The 25,941-nt window shown below is 28.3% G+C and overlaps 1 protein-coding gene and 1 long non-coding RNA gene across 2 annotated transcripts in view; one reads left to right on the plus strand and one right to left on the minus strand.

Moving 5' to 3' along the window:
* Positions 1-3,020: 3,020 nt before the first annotated feature.
* LOC139427192 (uncharacterized) overlaps positions 3,021-25,941 on the minus strand; it is a 39,528-nt gene continuing 16,607 nt past the window's right edge. Inside the window, exons 2-3 of the long non-coding RNA XR_011638328.2 lie at positions 14,297-14,414; positions 3,021-3,239 (exon numbers count right to left, since the gene is read on the minus strand). This is a non-coding gene — a long non-coding RNA (uncharacterized LOC139427192). The remainder of the gene's footprint in view (positions 3,240-14,296; positions 14,415-25,941) is intronic.
* On the plus strand, positions 17,684-25,266 carry LOC107455411 (uncharacterized). The gene is made up of 3 exons (XM_016072966.4): positions 17,684-17,760; positions 21,603-22,993; positions 24,947-25,266. Exons 1-2 carry the CDS (start codon positions 17,749-17,751, stop codon positions 22,944-22,946), a joined length of 1,356 nt encoding a protein of 451 aa, XP_015928452.1. The 5' UTR covers positions 17,684-17,748; the 3' UTR covers positions 22,947-22,993; positions 24,947-25,266.

Consider the following 25,941-nt stretch of genomic DNA (forward strand, 5'->3'; position numbering starts at 1 on the left):
ATAATCTTCAAAATATTTCTTGAGAAACGTAAAAAATTGTTAAAAACCGAAAGTGTCGCTTCCATGATTGTAGGGTAGTGTTTATATAACATACTCGATTGTATGTAAACACAATTGTGTATTTATAATATTAATATATTTGTAATATTAATATATTTATAATATTAATATATTTATAATATTAATATATTTATAATATTAATATATTTATAATATTAATACATTTATAAATATATAATTACGTTTTCCCAAGAAAGAATAGTTTTACAAATTTCTTTGCTAAAATGAATCAATATTATGCTGAATAAAAATTACTTATTAAAAATTAATTAATCGAAAATTTAACAAACTTAGCCATTTTTTTTAAACTTACGAAAATTTAATATGGATTTGAACAAAAAGGTTATTTTATATACCAAATATATAGCAGTTAATGATATTTAAAAGAAACGATATATGAAAATAATCTATGTCAAATTTTGTCATAATGTATTTTCCATTAGGTTTAGTTGCATTTTTGAACCTTCTCAATACTTAAAAAAAGTGGTCGGTCAAAACTACCAGAATATAGTAAAATTTACAGTGTTTATGGCTGTATGGAAACGTCATTAAGCACGGTAGTTTTTATCAATTCAATAGGTAAATTTTGTAAAAATTGATTGACAATTGGGAATTTTGGAAAAATTCACAATAAAATATGGTTTTATTAGGTTTTATTATGTACGTAACAAAAATTTGGTAAACGTGATAAAATTTGACAGTTTTATAATGATATGAAAATGGCATAAAAAACATTTAAATTCATATTTCAGATTTATATTTTTTCTAAACGTATGGTGATTGAGAACCAGTATTTCCGGTCAACCATGAACACATGAACGGAAAAGTCACCAAAGAATGGCTTAAATACAGTATATTTTGGTTTTATTATGGTGGGTTTGTTATTCGGTTTAATGAAATTATGGTTTTTTTACCAGAAATTTTCTTACCATACAGTGGTATAATTTTACCATAATTTTTCCTCTGAGTAGGAATGGACAGTAAGAACCAATGTTTTTAAAAGCTTAACAAAAAAATTTCCCCCTTTGAAATTTGTGTTTTCACAAATTATATATCACTGTCAAAATCCTAATAACGATACAAAAATTGTATGCTTGTAACAAATTCATAATTACTAACTGTCCGCTATTATAACAGAATTGTTATTAAGAAAATACATTTTTTGCTTTTTAAATGTCTGCAGTTTAATATTGTACGAATATAGTTTGTCTAAAATAAGAACTCTCCCAGACATTGGTCTGGGCCTGTGGCGTTGACTATGGTAACGAGGTATGCCTATTTCAAATAGGGGTGCGGGGTCACTGTTTGGAGTGGTTTCGGCTCGGGTGGGTGAGAGAAAGGAAAACTCTTTCTTCGATCTCTTGTATTAGTCTTAGAGCGAAGCTACCCACCCTCCCTAAAATGCGCCATTCTTGTTTCCATAGCACAAAACGCCTCAGACATTAAGCGGGAGGAGTTCTTAGCTTAGACAAACTGTACATTTGTCGGCTGCTTTATCACGAAAAAGGTTTAAATGGAAGAAATTTTTATTTATTATTGAAAACTCCCCCTACTCTTTAACCCTTTATTAGAGAAATGGGGGTGATTAGAGGGAGAGGGCAGATCTTCTATAAAGATAAGTAAGGTATTGTTTCCGATGTTTGTTTGTTTCTTCACTAAATGGAAAGAAATCAATCTTAAAACGATCTGACTAATAGTTTCAAAGTTATAAGGGTTTTATATAGGAAAAAGGCAAACTTGTACTTGTACATATTTACGCAACTGATATTGTTTTCGAGGCATTGTTTCTTTTGTACTTTTTCACGTTGAATCGAATAACTGTATGTCTTTTGACTGTACATGAGTCAAAAGAACAAATAGTTTAAAATCTAAAAGAGTTTTTTTTTTTTTGTATAAAAAGTACTTCTTTTGACATGGTACACTTTTTATGTTGCTATGTAGGATCGTTGTTGCGTTATTACGTGAGGAAATAAAGAAGTGTTTTATCTTTTCATATTGCGAGACCAATAAGTGAGGTATCCTGTGAATTTTTATGAATCCTATGAGTCTTATGAGTATCCCATGAGTAGGAAAACAAACACAAATCAAAAGGATTTACGTTTCAAAAGCCGCACGAACATATTTTACAAACATATTTCAAAAGTTGAATTTCTCAAAATATTTTAATTAAAGTACAGACAGCTCATAAATAGCAATGCAAAAGGTGCAAATAAGTACATGTCAGTAGAAGTACTTTTTATACAATAGGCGCTTTTAACTTTTTAACTATACCTTCTGTTGACTCTTATATAGTCTTATACGATTCATCGTAAGAACTATATAGGAAACAAGTCTCATTTGTTTAGATAACAATGTCAGATGCGTAGATAAATACGAATAAAAGTTTGTACTTTTCGTATACAAAGCCCATGTAACTTCTATACTATTAGTCCGATCATTTCGATCTATTGGCTTCATTCATTTGAACGTGAAAAAGTAAGTCAGAAACAGTGCTTCACTTGTCTGTTTGGAGGAAATTTAATTTCTGTCTCAACCTATATATATATATATATATATATATATATATATATATATATATATATATATATATAGGTCAATCAATCACTTAACTTGTTTGTCTCTGCAAAGGTTTTGAACAAAGGCAGTAAAACCTTTCAGTGAATAAGTTGAATTCGTGTTTTTTTACTTCTTAAAAATTTAGATTCTCAATTATTACATCTAAAACTAGATAAAATAACTTCCGCAATCAAGCAATGTTAAAGAAAATGAAGTTAAAATAATATTTCCCTAAATTTAAATTAATAGTATCTCTACACACATATATTCGATTTTATTAAAGTGCAAATGTTATTCTACCACAGTACAGAAGTTGTGAAACATAAATAATGACTTAACAATTGGAAATAGTTTTTTCGAATCGAAATAAAAGTATTAAGCATAAAGATACATGAAATGTTTATTTATATTTCAAATTCTCATACACGTGCTCAACATATATTAAGCAAAAAATAAAGGAATATTGAGAACAATGAACATTGTTTTTTTTTAATTGAACAAGTGGTCATTCTCTTCTTAACGTCGAGGTGAGATGTCCACCTGATACATTAAAGGAAAAGTGAAGCTAAAATATGGATAAAGCTCACATTTCATACAGTTAACCATGATGAACTCGCAATAAGCTGTAAGGGAAGTATTTCATTTTAAGAAATCAGTAAAAAGAATCCAACAAATAAAATCTAATGTACAAATTTACTAGACCAATTCCGAAAGAAAATTTATTAAATTTTTAGAAAAGATTTGCAAGGTTTGTACATGCTTAATGGAAACATTGCATTGCATTGCACCTTACACATCTCATCCAGTCATCGTTTTTAGTAGTGGTATTGTATTTTTCTTCACAGCTTTGATGCTTATATTCATCAAATTCTGAGTGTGTAAAATCAGGTAATATGTAAGGTTCTATGAAGTAGGTTATAGAGTTCTATCGGATAATACGTTAGGCCTGTAGAATCGACATGTAATATGTAGAATTCGTACGGTACTCTAAAGTTTAAAAGTGGTTTCAATATTTTAATAAAAAAGCCAATGATTTTTTTATTAGCTTACATCTTAAAATTGCGAAACGAAACCATTAATAAACGCAAAGATTTCGTAACTAGATTTATTTATTTGAATAAATGAAGCGCTGGTGTGAAGATTAATTTACTAAATAACATCGAATTTCCTTAATTTTGTTATCTAAATTTAAATTTTTTAACAACTCTACTATCATTAATATGTCCTTACGTATTAAGTGGCCATTTCTCTCCAATATTGTGTGGTCATCTCTCCTAAAATTAAAGATGGGATGGAGACCGGATTTATAGCGTCTCTCCACTATAATATTCTTCCGTCTTTTTTACTTGCTGTTGTTGTTGCCGTCGGCCATTAAGGCAGAAGGGGTGCGATTGCTCTTGTTTTCAAGTGGCGCCATCTATGGCCTAGAATTTGACTTCAGCCACACCTATACGTCACACCCGTTTATAGGACGGACCCATTCATACATCCATCCACTCGTCCACAGATCGTAATTTTGACCTGAACTAGAGAACGATCAATTTCCAATTCAGTACCCTCAGAGGTATTGATTTGTTATTGTAACATGAAAGACTTTGTGATCCGACAGATTTAACGTGCACCAGTCATCATTTACTACACGGGGAGTCTTCGTTCGGCTGGATTCGAACTTCTGCTCTCACAAACGTAAGTCCAGCGCCCTTCCGAACAGGCTATCCTACCCTGCCTTTTTTTTACTTAGGAACAAAGATTGGACTATATATGTGCTCTAAAGGTCTAGTTAGTTGGAAAAAAATTTAGCCAAAGCTTTGAAAAGCAAAAGATTAGTAAATTCCCAAGAAATATTTGACCCCTAAATAAAATAAACATCAAAATTTTACATACTTTTTTTTATCACGAAAAACAATGCTTTGTTCAAATTAAACAAGCAAAACTGCTAAAACTTAAAAATTAAATAAGTAATAACTTAAAAACTACATGTGCGGGAATATCTAAAAAATATAGGAGACATTTAAACGGGTCATCTCTCCTATATGACCATCATCCATTACTATACATTTACAGAAACAAAATTTACGTCGTAACGAAAAGTCTACTTGCTTATAGTTGTGTAATAAGGATGGCAATATTTTAATTTGCTTATATTTTTCCTTTGCATTAAATAATTTTATGCCATTTAATTTATATTCGCTTCTTTTCTGCTATTCCTAATTCGAATTCGTCTTAACATTTTCTCTGTTCGGTGAGTATGTTTGATTTGCAAACTAATTTTATTTACGTGTGTAGATCATAAAATACTTGTTCCTACCTAAAATTGTAACGAAAAACCAACTTTACTGACTCTTATGTGCTTTATATCTTACTGCTATTACACATTTTTTTAGTGTTACTGAACACCATAAACGGTGGAAACTACTCTGCACCAAAAGTAGCTTAAAGAAACATTTCTAGTGTTTCTCTACACCAAGAACTATCACTCGTGTGTAATAACACAAAGAATTATTTAATGTGATTCGCTTCATCACTTTTAGTGCAAAGTTAGTTGCCACTTTTTCGGTGTTAAAATACACTCAGAGCTTTTGTAGTGTAGTACATTATAATTTATCATTTCAATACATAAAAATTATATTTCAATTAATAGCATTATAGTTTTAGATAGTTGAAGCAATTTAGAACATTTTCTTTAAATTTAGGAGCTCAGAGAAAGATTACAATTTTAGACAGTAATCTAGTTTTGTTAACATTGATTTTCTAACGAAGCGCGAAACTTTTCTCAGTGTTACCGTTATGTTAACATATTCAGATTCCATTAAAACAAGTGATATCTGCCATCAATCGCTGTTTTCAATAACCAGAACGACACGCAATGTAATAAAGTAATTAAAATCGCCAATGCTAGTTTCGGTCTATATAAGATGATCTAATAGTCCAAAAGCTGTTAAATGCAGCAAAGTAATTGTCAATCATGAATTTGATCACCTTTGCTTCGGTAAGAAAGCACTCTATTACCTATAAGTCAATGTTTTTCTAAAGACATGCATTTACTTTTATTTGCATTTAATTGAAGAATATTACTGGTTGCCATCAATTTTCATAAGTCTGATTTTGACTTCAATATTAACAGCTTATTTAACAACTTTATTTCAACTTCAAAAGTGCAATAGTTTGGTTTTAATTTCAATATAAAAGGATGCAATAGTCCAAAACCTTTTAAATGCTGTGAAGTAATTGTCAAATATGAATTTGATTTCCTTGACGTCGGTAAGAATGTATTTTATTACCTTCAATACAATGTTTTTTATCAAATAAAGTCCATTTAATTTTATTTATGTTAAATTGAAAAATAATACTGATAATTATTTCTTTTCACCAATTTAATTTTAACTTTATTATGAAAAGTTTGAGTTTAACTTCAATATTAAGAGTTTGATTTTAACTTCAGCAGTTTAACGATTTAATGTAAATTTCAACATAAGATGACCTAATAGTTTCAAAGCTCTTAAATGCTGCAAAATAATTGATAATTATGAAATTGATCTCTTCAGCTTCTGTAACAATGTATCTTATTATCTTAAACTGTATTTTTCTATATATTTTTTTAAAGAGAGAGAGAGAGGCATTTATACTTTTATTTTCGAAAAATATTATTGATTGTGATAAATTTTTAACATTTTGTATAGGTATAAAATAAGATCTTATTAAATATTTTGTCTAAATATGAATTCAGTTTTGAATTAAATTAATCATTTAGTACCAATTTATTAGCATGTTGAGAATAAACCAAGTTTAATTTTTAAAAATTATTTCTTCATAAAAAGTATTAATGTTATTAGCGTTTTCTTCAGATTTCATGCAAGGATGACTCTACCTTAAAGATCTTCAAAAATTTAAATTATTTTGGTTGGTATATTTTATAAAGAATAATAAAAAAAAAATTATGTTTGTGCATTCAGTACAGTAAGCGAGGAAACTTTCCTTCTAAATAACTTTTATTCTAATAGTGAATACCAATTCATAATAATTTTTAATTAATACTATCTTCTTATTGATTCATAATTGTGTTTTTAATTTTTTATTTCTCAAGAACAATTTGGCCAATTTTGTTCAAATTTCGTACTTTGTCATTTAAAACTGCATGCTTTTAAATTACGTAAGAAAATTATCCTTCAGTGTTCAAAATGTTTCCGACCATTGCAAAAAAATTAAAAAAAATTACATTAAAAATTATAAATAATTCGTTCACATGGAAATATCATTTGATTAACGAGTTTTATTATTGTATGTAAAAAGTTTTCAATTGGCTTAAAAAGTAGCCTAGATTTCGCAAAATACCGAAATCCGAAATATGGAAATTAACAAAGAATGTACACTTTTGCGCCTTAACTCATAACTTTTAACTGTAAGCATTAATAAATTAGCATAATTGAAATCTGAATTAAATTCTATTAACCATTAAGACTGGTATTTAGTGTGTGAAAATCTGATCTTTAGAATAAAACTTAGTCAAGTTAATACCATTCTTTACATCCCACTGTACATAGACATTTCAGGAACAAAATTACAAAATTGTTTTCGATAAAAATACTTTTAATTTGTATACGTCATGCGAGAGATAAAGCAGAAGAATTGCCCATAAATAACGTCAGTAGATTTCAAAAGTTTTTATGCCACTTGCATCGCATTCCTTGATGTCCAACAATTAAACAGTTTTAGACTCAAAAACGTAATCGAAATTTTCAGAAATTCTATTCTTCATTTTAATTCTAATTTTTGAAAGCTACAATTTTCATTAACTGTAAATTAACGTTTTTTTTCGAATAACAGATTTAAAAATCGTGTTCTTGTCAGATAATATGTATCTTTACAATAGTAAGGCATAGTTTATACATGCGTAATAATCATGTTTAAGTAAATTATGTAATTATATTATTTTATTCTTTACTACGAAAACTTCAAGCTCATTATTAACTCCAAATATATTTATATTATATATATATAAAATTTGCTCAACAATTCAAATAATTTCTTGTAATAATAAAAATAGGCATATAAACTTTAAAAAAAAGTTTCTACATTCGACTTTATATTAGGGGTTCATTAATGTTAAAAGAGCAATTTCTCTAATAAATAATTACAAATAGTTAAAGTTGAAAGAAAACGTAATACATAATTCTAACAATAACCATTCTTTTTCAGAGAACTTTTCTGTATTGTGTGGTTTTAAGAGTTGCATTATCCTCCACGTTTTCCATACAAAAGGAAACTCAATATGACTTTAATAATCTCAAACACAAAACTCTTCATCACAATAATGAAACAGATAATGATGATAAGCGAAACAATGACAAATATTTACACAAAAACGTCGATGAAATCTGGGGGCAAAATGAGATTCCCACATTAAAACACAATAGTGTCAAAATTAAGAATGGCACGAGTAACAACAATACAGAGGCTTTGGATTACGCCGATGAATTGTTTTCGTATCATCGACTTTTATCAGAGTCTAGTAACCGGATATTGCAAACGTATGAAAGTGATTCAAAAAGGAAGGAATTGGTTAATAGAAATGGAAAAATTCCAACTGATATTGTAAAGAAACTTGGTGATGCAGTGATAGATCTATCGTTAGAAGATCAGGACAAGGTCATTTACATACCTGTTTATGAACAAGAAAATCCTGGAAACTACAATAGTGTGCCAAATCAGAAGAAAATCAAGCAAAATAACGAAAATCAATATAAGAAAGCAGAAATTGGGAAGAAAATAGTAGGGTTTATTGGTGTAGTTCTTGTTGGAAAAAATAAAGACAAAAACAGTGCATCTGGAGGAAAACACATGCCTCCAACCGAAAATATGAAGAGTGTTCATCAGCAACATCAAATCCCTTTTCCAAATAATTATCAGCATTTATCTCTAGGACTTGCAAATAATCATAATGGCCACATGAAGAGTGTTCATCAGCAACATCAAACCCCTTCTCCAAATAATTATCAGCATTCATCTCCAGGACTTACAAATAATTATAATGGCCATGTGAAGAGTGTTCATCAGCAACATCAAACCCCTTCTCCAAATAATTATCAGCATTCATCTCCAGGACTTAGAAATAATCATAATGGCCAGATGAAGAGTGTTCCTCAACAACATCAAACCCCTTCTCCAAATAGTTATCAGCATTCATCTCCAGGACTTAGAAATAATCATAATGGCCAGATGAAGAGTGTTCCTCAACAACATCAAACCCCTTCTCCAAATAGTTATCAGCATTCATCTCTAGGACTTACCAATAATCATAATGGCCATCGAAATTCAGTCAATGATGTTAAAAATACTTGGAACATACCAATTTCCGAAGATCAAGGTTGGAAGATTTCGCTTGTAACTCCAAACTCTCATGGTATAACTACATCACATGGGCTTACAGCGAAGGATCAAGTTATTTGGGGATCAAGACACCAAGAATCGAGTAAAAAGGGCTTAAGAAATTTGGTACCTGGACAAAATGTACAATTAAACCAAAAAAAGAATATGGATAACATTATGAATACGAATTTCAACAGTAAACTAAATGTTCCAAATAATAGACCTATTCCTGAAAATCCATTATTTCCAAATCGCATGAGAGGTAATCGAATGAGAGGCAAATCATTGAATAGCCCAAGTATGGGACATGGGATGACCACTAATAATAAAAAGCAATATCAAACTCATAAACCTCAAATAAATTCCCAAAATTTTGATAAAAATAAAAACCAGTTTAAATCCCACGGATTTCAAATGAAATCTCAGAATAATGATCAAATTAAAACTCACATGCTCGATGGTAATAATCATCATTTTATTCCAGTAATTAAGCACATCATAGTACAAGACAACTCTTTAAGAAACAATTACGAATCCAAAGAAAATAATGAAAATTATTCCAATCGAGATTTTTATAATGAAGGGAATTTACTTTCTTTGAATCAAAATCAAAAATATTCCCCACAGGATATTTCTGGATTGCAAAATAGTTATAACAACTACGAAAAAAGGGACACGAATATAAATAATAAAAATATTAACAATCTTTATAATCATCATATTCAACAAAAGTATTCTAAAATTTCCGATGGGAATACACACATAAATGAACCAATAAATCAAATACAAAACCAAAATTTCAAATCCAATAATCAAAACAATATTAATGGTGGATATCATAAAATCAGAGAGGAAAATAAAAATGAAATTAACAATGAAAATAACGCATCATACTTAGGAAAAAGAACCAATGTGTTTGAGTCTAAAAACGCTGATAAAAGCTATCAGCAATTTCAATATGGATTACTACCCCAACAATACAGTAGTAACATGCAAAATGCGCAGGACACAGATATCGATAAAGCATTCAAAGCAGCTGGTATTTATCTAAATAATCAGAATAACGTAGGTGTACAATCCAGAAGCTTTACACCCGAAAACGTCAGATTCGACAGCGATCCAAGATATTTTCATCATAGATCGGAGGAAATAAATAAAAATTCAGACAATATAAGACCAACAACAGACCAACGATATAATGCATTGTTTCATGAACGTAATAATAATTTTAACGTGGCCAAAATGGCTACGATTCCTACTTATCGAGAACAAAATATTAAGCACAGAATACCTAAGTTTTATTCCAATTTTACTTACATGAACAATATCGGAAGCACAAACACAAATTTTTCTGGAAAATCGCTCGAAGTAGAAAACGGACAATTCGTAACACTTCCACTGGATGAAAATAGTTGGAAGGTTATAAAAAAGAATAACAATTCTTATGAATTAGAAAGAACTATACCCGATTCTATTTCTAAAACGGCACCTTTTGCTTTTAACGCACAAAACAACGATCAATTCCATCAACAAAGTTTTCAAAACTCACCTCCCAATCACGGAATAAGCCCAGAATATTTTGATGTTAAAAGTGCGGTGTTTAACGGACAGCAAATAAAATTCCTCAACAACGACATGGATTTAAATCCATTGTACAATTCTAAAGAAATTTATAAGATACCATCAGATCGAATTCGAAAACAGTTTCCAGAACTAAAAACTAACAAGCAAACCGAAGAAGCTCTTCTGTTTTCTGGATTCAACAATGGAGGCTGGATTCCAAGTAAAACTGATGATAATAATCAAAAGGACAGAGATTTGCAACAGTTCAGTGGTGCTGAAAAACGCGTCACGGATGGAAATTCTAAGAGTGAATCCAATTTGTCAAGATTCACTGGCAAAAACAAATTCAATTACGATAACAGCATTAATGCGCGTATAAAAAACAATAATAATGAAAAAAATGGTGAGCTGAAGAACAATAGTGACAAAAGTGAAAAGAAAAATGTATCTAATAATAGTGAAGTCGATGGAGCTGATCCAAATGGATTCGGCGGGGAAAGTTTTTGGTGACCACAACTGTATGATTTATTAAGATTCTCTTCATTTGTGATTATTTATTTCAGTTGTACATACTACACATTTTCTAGATTCGTCAAATATTTATTCTTGTGAAATCTGTGTTCAAGTTTTTGCTTTATTAAATTAAGAAGTAATCTATTGGTTACCTTTTTTTTAAGTAGATTTGTTTCAGTTGTATTAATCAGCCTTTTTTAAACATGTTTAACATTTTTATAATTATATTTTATATATTGGGCATGAATTTAACGTTTTTCAAAATGAAACCATGCTTATTTGTAAAGTTGGGTATCAAAATCTGTAAAATTTGAAACGTATTAAGAAATTATGAAGCTTTTTTTTTTTGAAAAAAAAAAGGAAGCAAACAAGCAAATAACTATATCAATTTTCAAAAAACTTTTATTTTTATTCAAGTCTTTCTTCCTTTTAGAATTTCACTCAAGAGTGCTTTTAAATTTTTTAAAAAAATTGTAAATTGAAATTGAAAAATTAAGTTTTGAAACTTTTCTTGTCAAAAATGAAGCTTGAAATTATAAAAAAGAGAAATCTTAAAAAACAAAAAGAAAAAAATAACGTTTGCCATAACAAAGGGAGCAATACAATTTTTAAAAATCGGCACAATGCATTCGGTCATCATTTTATGCTAATAAAAAAGGTACAATTATTCACTAAAAGCATTTATAATTTTTAAAGATTCCAGTTTTTTGCGCTAAAATTTTTTTTGACCTAACATCCATCAGATAAAAGTAAATTTGGTCTTAAATTAACCATGAAAACATGTATAATAATAAAAAATAGATAATCTACAATTCAACTCAATTAAAGGCTAGATTAACTTCCCTCAAAAATGTAAGCACAAAAAATATTTTACTAAATTTTTGCTTTTAATTATTTTTGCTATGGATTTTCCAGGTTTTGACACCTTACACTTATATCTGCTTATTTTCCAGAACAATAAACTCTGTAAACCTAATTATTTTAAAATCTTGTCATTAACGTGTTATATTTATAGTTTTAAACAATATTTTTATATTTTTGAATCATATTTTGTATTTTTAGTTCATATTGTCATATTTTTTAGATATTTGCTTGCTGTCTCTATTTCACTGGCTTCTTTGTAATAAAAACCTAAATCAAAGCTTAAATCAAATTATTTATTTATTTATTTATTTATTTTCTATTTATTTGTTTATTTTTTATTTATTTATTTATTTTTTAGTGGGTTTCAGCATTTTTGCCCACTAAAAAGATCAAAAATTTTGATAACACAAACCGTCTAGACTTCTAACTGGAAGTAATTTTCATGAAATTTGATTATAATTTGATTCAATATTCAAGCAACTACTCCATTGTTGACAAATCATGCATTTGTTTAATAGTGTAATTATGTTAAATTTTTTCATTCAATTTATTAATGAATTAATAAAGTTACATTTTGTTTTCTTGTTTTATTTTATGCATGCAGCTACTAATATAATTTAGTAAAAATGACGTTAAAATCACTAATAATATATTTGTTGAATCCTAGACGTGTTTCAATGTAAGATTGTGTACTTGTGCACCTTCATCAGCAGGAGCACCATTTTGCACTATTACCCAGCTAGGTATATTAGATTTGTGTTATATTGATGGTGTTTTGAACATTGGTTTTACTTACAAGAAAGATACCTGAAGTGGCCTATGTAAATTAAGCTAAATATTGTTCTACTGTTTTTTTCTTCTTTGGTTACGACATAATATATATATATATATATATATATATATATATATATATATATATATATATATATATATATATATATATATATATATATATATATATATATATATATATATATATATATATATATATATATATATATATATATATATATATATATATATATATATATATATAATATATATATATTATAATATATATTATATATATATATTATAATATATATATTATATATATATTATATATATATATAATATATATATATATATAATATATATATATAATATTATATATATATATATTATATATATATATAATATATATATATATAATATATATATATAATATTATATATATATATATATATATATATATATATATATATATATATATATATATATATATATATATATATATATATATATATATATATATATATATATATATATATATATATATATATATATATATATATATATATATATATATATATATATATATATATATATATATATATATATATATATATATATATATATATATATATATATATATATATATATATATATATATATATATATATATATATATATATATATATATATATATATATATATATATATATATATATATATATATATAATATATATATATATATATATATATATATATATATATATATATATATATATATATATATATATATATATATATATATATATATATATATATATAATATTATTTTCAAATTGGTTGCAAAGATATAAATTATTGAAAATGCAAAGAATTGTCAAAAACAATTGCAAGAAACCAAATTTCACCAAACGTGCTATAACTATAACAGCTCTATCCAACTCAATTCGACGGACGGAACAAGATGTTAAAACTTCCACTTTTCAAAAAAGGCATTCCAATCATAAGCGGTTTTTTCAGAAATATCACCCTCTCAAAACACAGCACAGATATCACGAGCAACTCTAGTGGACTTAGAACTATGATTGAAAGCAAAAAAAGAAAGAAGTGTAGAAAATGCTCATTTTTATCAATTTGACTTTTCATTTTAATGATCTGAGTATTAGTATAAATTAATTGCTCAAAACAAATGCATTCTGGTAGAACAAGACACTCTCCTTCGAGTGAACTAACGCATTATGCCAAGAAAATTTAATCTAATGCGAAATGTTAAAGTTTCCAAAAACGGCAGGAACTTAGTTGCTAACCTAATGTGCGAAATACCTAAATAAAAAAGTGGTAGAACATACATGTTTAAACCAAGTAGAAATTAACTTTCGCTAGCTACCACTTCAGCTTTAAACATAACTGTGTTTTTACTTTAGAAACGAATCTTAATATTTATATTATTAATATAATTGTAGACAGAACAATCATGCTTATACAAAGAAAATCTAAGAACAAAATACTTGCACTACCACTTTCTTCTTTTTAGAAAAAAAAGAAACTGGCCTTCTCTCTATGAAAACTATAAGAAAATAGGTTGAATATCGATTAATTTACTTTTCTTTGCATTTCTTAGGAATCTTGAAATTAAACTTCGTGGTGTTCGATAAATTCCTTATAGGTGTGACAATTTGTTCGCATTGGTTCCATGACAGCTTCTTCATTATTTTTCACTCTAAAAGACATATATAAATCTAATATTTATAATTATAAAGGTATAAATCCTAGCTATAAAGTGATATAAATCCTAAATATAAAGAGATAAATCAAAAAGATATAAAAATACACATGAGTTAATTAAATTTCTTTATGCATTTCCTAGGAAATTTGAAGTTAGATTTCGTGCTCTTCTATAAATTCCTTATAAGCGTGTTAGTTGGTAGATTCAATGTCAGTTTTTTCTTTGTTTTTCACTCTAAAAGATGTAAGTCTAATATTTATAAATGTAATGATATTAATCCTAAAAATATAAAGAGATATAAATCCTAAATATAAAGATATGAACCCTAAATATGAAAATATGAATCCTAAATATAAAGAGATATAAACGACAAATATAACGATATAAACCCTAAATATAAAGATATAAATCCTTATTATGAGGATATAAATCTAAAAGATATAAAGACACAAATGGGTTAATTAACTTTTTAATGCATTTCCTAGGAAACTTGAAATTTCGTTGTCTTCTATAAATTCCTTATAAACGTGTCAGGTAGTTCGTATTGATACCATGTCAGTTTCTTCTTTATTTTTCATTCAAAAAGAATTTAGGGCATTAGTGAGAAAATCTTAAGTATTGACAAGACAAAAGGATTACGAGATAATTCCCAGTTAACACTTGTCTTTTCTCGACAATCCTAAAAATCTAATTTTTGTTTTTTCTTTCAAAACCAATTATCAGAATTAACTTCACTTTCTTTAAACGCTTGAATAGATTTCAACAAAATTTAATTTTTCTTTCATTAAAAACCTTGTCAAAATACGCTTGCGGAAACAAATCAACTCGAATTTTAATTTTATGTCAATTTAATGACGGATTCCTAAATTTTGCTCTCGCCCATCGTTCACCCTTATAAATGTCAAATATTCTATTGGGGACCATCTACATATTACGTCACGCATGACTGTGAATGAAATTGTGAACAAAAGGAAAGGGTGACACGAAATGTGACATCACTCATTTTTGTTTTAATAAATGCATTTGAAATCAGCAAAATAATCATTTTCATACTATTTATTTTCATGTTCTTGTTTGTTTGTTCTTTTCATCTATGTTTATTTAAAAAAAATAAACATTTTACTTTTTCTGTCATTTTGTTTTGTAGTTTTTGATTTTATTTCATTTCGAAAAACATCACTGCTGAATAAAATTTAAGTTAAGTCCTAGTTGAAATCGAAGAGAAAATATTCTTGGGCATTTACACTTTTATTTTGTCATAATAAAGAACTTTTATTAATATTTGCAAATTTTGCATTAAAATAAATGCAATATAAGAAATGAGATAAGGGAAATTAATATTGAGTCAAAAATTTACATTGAGTTTTACAATTCAATCTGAACTGTTTTGTGCATAAAGTAAAAATAGCACTTAATCAAACTACGCCAAATTTCAAAATAGCATGCTCAATTGTTCTTTTATATTAATATATATTGAAATTTATTAGTATTGCATACATATATTTTTAACAAACACAACTTTATTAAATAAATTAAAAGATAAACATCTAGAAAACACATTTATCCCCAAAAAGAGTATTCTGCCAGAGTGATAGATAAATTATATAAAATAATATTTTATCAAGTAAACAGTAACAGATTAAAAAAAATATATATACTATAAATTAACCTTAAAAGTAATTTACTAAAATAACAAACGTACATAAAATGCAGTATAGGATTGGACAAAGAAAAACTAATGCTTTATGCATATATTTTTAGTGAAACAAAGGAAGAAACAAAACTAAAACATGAACGTTTTATTACGAAAATTTTACTTAGATGAAAGCAGGGAAGAAAGTTGTTGCATTTCTTCATTAAAGTGATAAATATTGATTTACCCTAAATTCATAAGATGCATGGGAGATACATTTTACATAAACATTCTAGGAAATTACTTAGAAAAACTTTTTTCTAACTCTGTCACTTTAAAAGTTACATACGTTTACGTATTTTGCGCCGCCTGTATGACGAATGTTTATGAATTTAGGTTTTATTGTCAATATTTATTATAAACTCAAATAAATCACATTTAAAGACTGAGTATAATTTTAAAGTCTGAAAAATACAATTATGATATTAATAATATATTTGTTGTAATCCTTAATCTTATTTCATACACATAACAAATACACATGTAATCAGTATCAGCAAAGCTCGGCTTTGATGACATTTGCATATATGGTCACTTTTACTGGTTAAAGATTTTTTATTTTTAAATTTTTAGGACATTTTTTTAGTTTTTGTTCCCTTTTTTTTCATTTCACTACATTTTTGAAAATCGTACTAGTCGATTTTTACAATTTTCACACAATTCAAGTCCTGCAGGCCGTTCTAGTCGCAAACAACTTGACGAACTTATACAGTAGGTACAGATGTACAGTGTGTTTAAAAAATGCCAATCTAGACCATCTAAATCAAGTTTATTCATGAGTTCGGTTTGAGAGTATTCGTGCACCAAAACAGCATTATTTTCTTCGTTATTCTTGAGTTGAAAATTGATTTCAAAATTTAATGAAAATTACATCTTATTTTCTCTTAATAAGAAGGTTTTAATACAATTGTATGTTAAATAAGTTTTAAGAAGGAAATGATGGTTCAGACTGAATTCCTTGTTTGATTAAAAGATTTTTTTTCATTTTAAATGTGCAAATAAATATTTATTTGGCCAATTTTTGCTTTTTAAGTGAGTTTTTAGGTAATCAAAATACAGGTTCTAATTATCAGGTTTCTACAAAATTTCGAAGTTACGCGCTAGCTATGTTATTTTAAACACTATGGTTATTTGCTGATTCCTGATTATTTTTATTGTTATGCTCAATGTCATTAAAACACATAAAAATAAAATATAAAATTTGAAACATGAAAAACGTATCTCTGAACTGCAATCATAAAGTACATGTTGAAGTGTCACATATTGCAACAAAGAAAAAGAGGGAGGATCACAAATGTTTAAAAACTGTGTGACATCATTTATGAACAGCCCCTTCATGTTATTTTGGTAATTCTTTTTCCTCTACATACCAAGCGTTCAAAAATATTGTTTAATTTCTTTATTGGTCTAAAACCGTTTTTTAACGCTCCCGTAGTTTCTTTAATTGGTGCTAAGAAATTAATTTGAAGATACTGAAGCATTCTTCATTGCAAAGGTGACAAACATGTCAAGCAAATTACATCAGAGGGTGGACGCTCACTGAGATAAATGGTAAATCATTTTTTTGGTAGTATAAAAGCAAAAGGGTATTGAATAACTTATCATACATCAATTGGATAACTACAGAACTGTACAATGAAGTTTTTGGTAAGTCATTTTCAACTCGTGTATTAAATCTTTCAATTATTATGAAGTCTTGGATTTTGATGATAATTTCCCTTACGAATTCTTATGCTTTTCGGGAAAGTTTTTTAAGATTCGTGGATATAATTTGTCATTTTTTTTAAATATTTGTATAATTCAGTTTTAAGACATTTTTCTTAAATACTAGCTCATTTTTATTTATTAGTTAGACTAATCAGCTTAGGCAAAATTATTTTTCACATTTATACTAAGTTATACTATTTTTCGTTAAAGTTCAGTTTTCTTCAAATATGCTTTAATATCGTTTATAGAATTTGAAAGAGGATTTTTCAGGTATAAAAATTTGCAGTTAGACAAAAGACGCTCTTAAAGTTCAGTTTCCTTCATATATGCTTTAATATTCGTTTATAGAAGTTGAAGGAAACTTTTTCAGGTATAAAAATTTGCATTTAGACATAAAACGCTCTTTAAAGTACAGTTTTCTTCATATATGCTTTAATATCATTTATGGAAGTTGAAAGCAGCTTTCTCAGGTATAAAAATTAACAGTTAGACAAACATGCTCTCTAAAGTTCAGTTTTCTTAAAATAGGCTTTAATATTACTTATAGAAGTTTAAAGAAACTTTTTCAGGAATAAAAATTTACAGTTAGATAAAAGAAGCTCTTTGGTTTCAAAATGTCTCAAAACATTGAGTAGTTAACTTCAATTCTGATGGAAAAAAAGAAGCTCTTTTACATTTGAAAATATCAAAAATCGTTTAAGATTTAAATTTAATTCTGATAGATAAAAGAAGTTCTTTCACATTTGAAAGTTTCAAAAAGCATTTAATAATTCAATTTAATTCAGAAATTTCGGTATTTCTGCAATTAATACTAACTTTAAAATTCAATGAAAATTACATCTTAAATTCTCTCAGTATGCATGTCAAGTTGGTCATTAAATTTAATTGATCTACTTGATTGAAACCCACTAGAAAATTATCTAACAGATAACTTGACTCAAATTTTTACCTTCCTTATAATTTATCATCGTATCTGAAAACTCTGAACAACGAAGATAAATCCTATTATATTCTTGCATAAAAGCTTCGCCTTCTAAAAGCATGCAAACAAAAAAAAATACCTTAAAATATTATTATTTAAGAGATGAAATTGTGCTAAATGTTGTCTTATTTATTAGACGCTTAGTCTCAGGACCAAGGAATACATTAGACGCGTGGTCTTGACGATTCCTTCAAACTTTTTATTCCATATACGCACGCAAAGATGCACTATGTGCTTTGCCTTTGAGAAGACGTTCTCGGAAGCGCATACAATCAATGATGCTTAAAAAAATAGATATTTTAAAAATGTCACAGAGATGTTCCATTAAAAAAAGTTATCTTCTACAATATGGAAAAGCGTAATGCTCATCTTCAATTTTTTATGCAAATACATTAAATTTACTTTAAAAAATTAATGCAGTATTAAATGTTCAGCTCCATAGTTTAGTTTACATTCAACCCTACCAAAAAGACAAGGAGACATCTGGCTTAGCATTGGGATGAACTCTCCTTTGTGAATGACTTCTTAGTTTACATTACCCCACGTTTGAGTTGCACGGAAAAGAAAATCGTGAAAAATCCCATGGTTAGCCCAAAATCAGAGGAATTTCAACCTATTACATATCTACAGCTGGAAATGATTAGCATCAGTGTAATCAGTACATGCCAATATAACGTCAGACGCCATTCAGGAGCAGTATATATACCGACTAGCCACCGTTGAGATTCGAGCCTGTGTCCCCTCATTAGAATAAGTCAGTGCTTTATTCAGTGAACTATCCCACTCAATAGTTATTTTCTGTAGAATATACTAAAACATACTTTGAGCAACTTTTGATTATGTTTTCTCGTAAGAAGATAAAAATTTCATGGTTTTAGGGACACACTTGAAAAATGAGAACGAATTGCGTAGACGAATAGCTAAGATACGAAATGAGATTTTTTTTTAAACGCATCATTCAACATTACCCAAATACTGTAGTTCTCGAAAATAATTCGCAGTTCTTCTACAGACTTCTAATACTCTTTAAACAAATTTGTTAGTTTACATTAAACTAGTTAGTACAGTTAAATTGGTCAGTTAGAGATCGAAAATTGTAAGTAATCAGTCAAATAGTTCTCAAGAAATCAAGTTTTTAAATATACGATAATTAAAATTTCATAATTCTTTAACAATTCATCCGGTTTCATTGAAGATTTCTATTTTGTCACTTACTTTAAGATTATGTAAATATTTGCATACCTTACTGTTCAATTTTTTTCATCTATTATTATATAAAATAATTTTAAGAAAATATTTTTGAAAAAAATGTGTGAAATTATCTATGAATAAATAAATTTCATATTGCGTGCAAAAAATTTTAAAACCACTTAAAATGTTCTCGAAATATAACGAAAGTCGTAAAAGGTGAAATTAATATTAATTGGATCAAACTTTTGAAAGCTCTTCTGACCCAGCTATTGAGACCATATTTTCCAGATTGCAATAGCCGCATTTTTGAGGATCAAACATTCAAATCCGTTAAAAAAAAGCATGCTTATTCAAAGAAAGCACGTTTTAGTGTCCGATTTAGCAAAGTAAAATATAAATTGCACTGATTAGCTTGTAATTAAGGATATTTCCTTTCATCCATTGACTTTGAGTCCTAATACATCAAAGTCGGATCACAAAACCAAACATTAATAAACTTTCATAAAATGAATGTGAATGTGCACATGCGTATTTATTTTTTTAAAAGCTCGTTAAATGATAAAAACATTAGTTTCTTTTCTAAAATTTAAGTATTATGCATTAGAGAAATTTTAAACGTTTTAACTTTTTATATTATAATTTGTAAAAAGATTTACAACAGTTTATACAAACGTAAAAATTTTCAGTTTCCATAATTTAGGCTGAAAATATAATATTTCATTATTAATTTTTAGACTCCTATTAAAAGCAACTTTCGTTTCTCTTCTTAAAAATTTGATTTAACATCCTCTTATCTTATGTCTTGTAACTTTATTTTATTATACAGGATGTTCCGTAATAACCTCTCTTTGCTTAAATGTTTAGAATCTTCATCTAGAATGAAGTAAAATAATCTGTCTACATCAATGCTTACCAATCAATATTTAAGTGAGAAAAAAATAAAACACGTTTTCATATACTAGTCAATCATTATTGAGACAGGAAAGAGCATATTAAGGGCATAATAATAATCATCAAAACCAGTTTATTTGTAAAGAAAGACTGCCGCCTACTTTCAGTATTCTATCATAAATAAAATGAATTTTTTAATACTTTCTTTGATCTTATTGATCTCAATAATGATTAGTCAGAATTTAATAATATTTTCGTTCTTTTTCGCTTAGATACTAATTTGAAAGCCGCTTATTGTGCATATAGAACTGTAAGGATTCTAAAAATATGTAACAAGGGTGGTCATAAGGAAAACTTTTGTATTGATTTACCATCACAAGAAAAACTCCGGAAAAGAGCTTGACCCAGAAATAAGGAAAAGGTGGTAATAAAATTATTTCAATTCATGCTTGTTTTCGGAAGAATTAAAAGTTTTGTGACTACCATGACTTCTTAATGTAAAATGCTTGGTTCTTAATGTAAAAAAGATTGGTTATTGACTGGTAAAACATCTTATTCCTACTATCAGCAAACTGGAAATTAAATGAATTTTATACCTGACTTTTTTTTCTCGCTTCCAAGTACGGTTCCTTGTAGGAGTTTTTCTCCAGATGGTAAGTCAATAGTTAGTTCAATGTTATAAATATTGTAACTTTATTTTTTTATATATTTAATTTAGGCTTTTCTGACTCTTCTTCTGATTGGTGAAGCACTTGCACACCCCACCATAGTTAAGAAATATGGAAGTAATAATAATGAAGAATCTGAAAGTTATGGAAATGAAGAAAGTTACGGTGCAGAAAACGATAAAAGTAATGAAGGAAAAGAATATCAGATCTTAGGAATGTATGATGAAGGTTTAGAAAACAGTTATATGAAAGACGAACAAGCTATGTCCAATGGATACTCGAAGACACAAACCAATGAAAACCAAGATACAAGTTATGGCAATGGGGGTGACAAAACTGGCATTAGTTATGGTACTGAAATGGGAAATAGCAATGGATATGGCTCTGGTGCTGGTATGAGCAGCGGAACTAGCAATGGATATGGTATGGGAGCTGGCTTAGGTAGCGGAACTGGGAGTGGCAACGGATATGGTATGGGTACTGGTCTAGGTAGCGGAATGGGCTATGGTGCTGGATTAGGAAGCGGAACTGGCAATGGAAAAGGATATGGTATGGGAGCTGGTTCAGGCAGTGGAACTGGGAGTGGTAGTGGATATGGTATGGGTGCTGGTTTAGGTAGTGGAAGTGGCTATGGTGCTGGATTAGGAAGCGGAACTGGCAATGGAAACGGATATGGTATGGGAGCTGGTTTAGGCAGTGGAACTGGGAGTGGTAGCGGATATGGTATGGGTGCTGGTTCAGGTAGTGGAAGTGGCTATGGTGCTGGTTTAGGCAGTGGAAGTGGCTATGGTGCTGGTTTAGGAAGCGGATCTGGCAGTGGAAAGGGATATGGTATGGGAGCTGGCTTAGGAAGTGGAACTGGCAATGGTAACGGATATGGAGCTGGTATGGGTAATGGAGGAAATGGCAAAAATATGAATGGTTATGGTAGTGAAAACTCATATTCCAAGGGAAATGAAAAAGGTTCAATGCAGAAGTATATGGAAATGCAATCATTCGTCAGCTATCCTAAAAACTATGAAAAAGAATCCAGCAATGATTACAATCAGAACATGAATGGTGGATACACTAGCTTCGAAGAAAATAAAAATGGAAACCAAAAGGAAGGCAACATTATTATTGTACCAATTATCAAGCATGTACCTGTAATAAAACATGTTCCAGTTGTAGAATACATAAAAGTAGTGAAAAAAGATAACAATGAAGGAAAGAAACAGAAAAGTAATGGCTCCCAAGGATACAGCAACGGAAAAAATAAAAATCAAGATTTCTCGTCTCAAGGCTATATGAGGAGAGGAGACAATAGTCACATTTGGATGACTAAAGAAAGTATGAATAACAATCAAGGAGCATGGTCCAAATCAGATGGAAAATCCCTAAAATATAATATGTGAGAAAAAGTTATGGAATGAAATGATGGGAAAGGAAACCATGAATAATTGTAAGTTTTAAATTTTTAATTAGAAAATTTTGATATATATAGACTCTCTGTAAATACTACCTTTTATATGCATTCTTAAAATCTCTATCAAAAATGAAAATAAAAAAGTGTTCACATGCGTTTACAAATAAATATTTAAGTTAGGGGAAAAAAACAAAAATGCTATCAAAACCTGTCAAATTACAATAGCGTAAGACGAAACTTGTAAACATCAAAACAGGTTTAATTAAAAGTTAAAACTTGAAGGGGTTTCTATTATTCTTCTTTCAAGTCCTCTTCGTTTTCTACCACAATCAAAACCAGTTTCATTACTTATTACATTCGCTTTCCTGCACTGTGATTTACCTGATTTCGATAACATTTTTGTTTCTTCCCGGCTAGATATTAGCTTGCGATATTCTAGATATAAGCATATTTTTTGTTTCCATTTTTGATAAGGTTCTTAAAAATACATATGAAGTCTTTATGGAAAAAAAGTATATTTATTTTGTTATATGTTTTAGATTAATCCATGAGGCAACACCCCAAAATTATTGGTTATATTAATACAGGATTATTTATAACTTCTTCCTTATTTTCAAATAGCTATTGTAAAAAAGATGACAAATACAGAAAAAAACGAGCGAGCTTTGCACTAAGTACAAAAATACTTCAAGTTTAATTTACAAGAGTGAACCCTTAGTGAGTAACTAGTGATACGGTACAAATCGATACGAAAGTTTAGTCCCTGCCCACTCTACTCAGTATAGTACTATGTACTTTTTTTATATTATAACTGGCGTTGAATTGCCGATCCAATTTTGAGGTTACGACTATCAATGATCCAATTTGCAGCTTTGTAATTTCGAACTCAATCTAGAAAGAAAGAGGACTCCTGATTCAAACGCAAGGGCAAACTATTCTTCGTACAGAACTTTTTGTCGGGACTGATCCGCATTTACATTACTTGGAGAGGAAAACCACGAAAACCTTCCATAGTTAGCCCAACGACAAGGGGATTCTAACTCATGTATCGTCTACAACTGAGGATATTTTTGCGTCAGCATTGTGGTGAGAATCTTGAGCAGATTTTGTATTGACCTGCCATTTCTGAGATTCTAACATGGATCTCCTCATTGGGAGGTGAATGCTCTATCCCCTGAGCTACCGCGACTCTACCAATTTATTACATCTTATTCCTTCACACTTTTCTGCTAAATCACTCAGTAAAGAGGATAGGAAAGTCACATGTTTACGTAAAAGTCACACGATAACGGACCACAGGTGATGACAAAAACTCAATACCATGTTGAATGGAGTCGGGCAAAAACGATGTCTTTTCTCGGAAAGTACTAAAATTTTGCATTTTCACCCCAACTTCCGTGTTATCTCCATTGATTTAATTGTAATAATTGGAAGGTGTGGTAGGTATTTTTTGAAAGAGAAATTCAAATAGAAGCCATTTATGTCATAAAAGTAAACTTCGTACCGTTTCATTAAATTTTTTTTTTATTTTTTTTTTTGAACTGGAATATTCGGGCCTTTTCTCGATAATAACAAGCTAAGGATGCAATGGCTTTACTACTTTTTTTCACTTCTCTACACTTACTTAACTTGCAAACTTATATAAATTTAAAATTGCTTATTTTAAACATCATATTTGTTTTAGTTATATAAAAATTAGAAACTTAAATGTTATTAAGTTTTAAAAAATTCAAAAAGATTGAAATGTCTTACCATAGAATTATGAACAACTTTGTATAGTTATTAAATGGTGCGATAACGCGAAAGATTTAAAATAAGACGTGTATTTTTTTAAAAAGAAAGTTCCATACATGTGTTATTAATTTGATTAATATTTAATCACCATACTTAACTTTTTTAAAAAATGTATGCAAATTAGTTTAATATTCATGTTAAAAACATGCAAAAAAATTATGTGAAGTATGTAAATTGTTTTTTATTTATTTCCAGATGTCACAACTTCTTGTAAAGTCATCAATCGTATCAGAATTGTATTGGAAATTGCAATTGTTTCGGAAAACAGTTTATTTTATTCCATTGTATATATATTCTTGTAATTAGTTCGTATTTATTTAGTAAGTTTCTTAAACATTTTACATTTAAAAAGTTTGGTAGAATTTATCATTTTTCCTTTGATTATTATTCAGTTTGACTTCAGTTCTTTATATTGTTACCAAACAAGTATCATTATAATGATAAATATTTATTTATAGTGCTTTTCTCTATTAAAGAAAAACAACACTATGAGCATTCTGAAAATCAGCAACTTTTGTGAATTTTCATTGTGTAAAAATAATAAATAAAATGTTTTTATTTCTCTACACATGCATTTCATTATTTCTCTACATAGTTAACTTGAATTTCATTTTCAAGTTTCCTTTCTAAAATAGTTTTCTACATCATTGCATCGAAAAGTGCAGTTTTTAAGAATACATCGAAAGAGTATCGTAGAAAGTAATGTTTTATTACAATTTCAAGAAATATTAAACTTCCTTCTCCTTTAAGCTATCTTCCGACATTTTGACAGAAAATTTAAGAAAAAATTATTTTTGAAGCTTGAAAAAACTTCCGGATCTTGTAAAAATTATAAAATCAAGATATCAAGGAAATTCCAGATACATTACAAAAAAAAGTTTTCTATGCTTTCATAAACACAAGATGAATATCTGTTAAATAGTATCTGAGTTCATAAAGAGTTATTAAAGATGGTTTCTAGAAAACGTTATTGAAGCTTCAAAATAAGTCATAAATATAAGCCAAAATATAAGCCAAAATATATTCCCAAGATATACCTTGCCCAATTCTCTAAAGGATAACAGATGGTGACAAAAACAACAGACAAAACAGAAAGTTTTCATTTTCGATTAATGCTTGAGAAAAATTTTTTTTATTTTTTATTTAGTACATATATTAATGTTTTTGGGGGGTTAGCTTATAAATATAGT

Source organism: Parasteatoda tepidariorum, chromosome 12 (assembly GCF_982258835.1).
Source record: "Parasteatoda tepidariorum strain Cologne lab strain chromosome 12, Ptep-v5.0, whole genome shotgun sequence".
Taxonomy (NCBI): domain Eukaryota; kingdom Metazoa; phylum Arthropoda; class Arachnida; order Araneae; family Theridiidae; genus Parasteatoda; species Parasteatoda tepidariorum.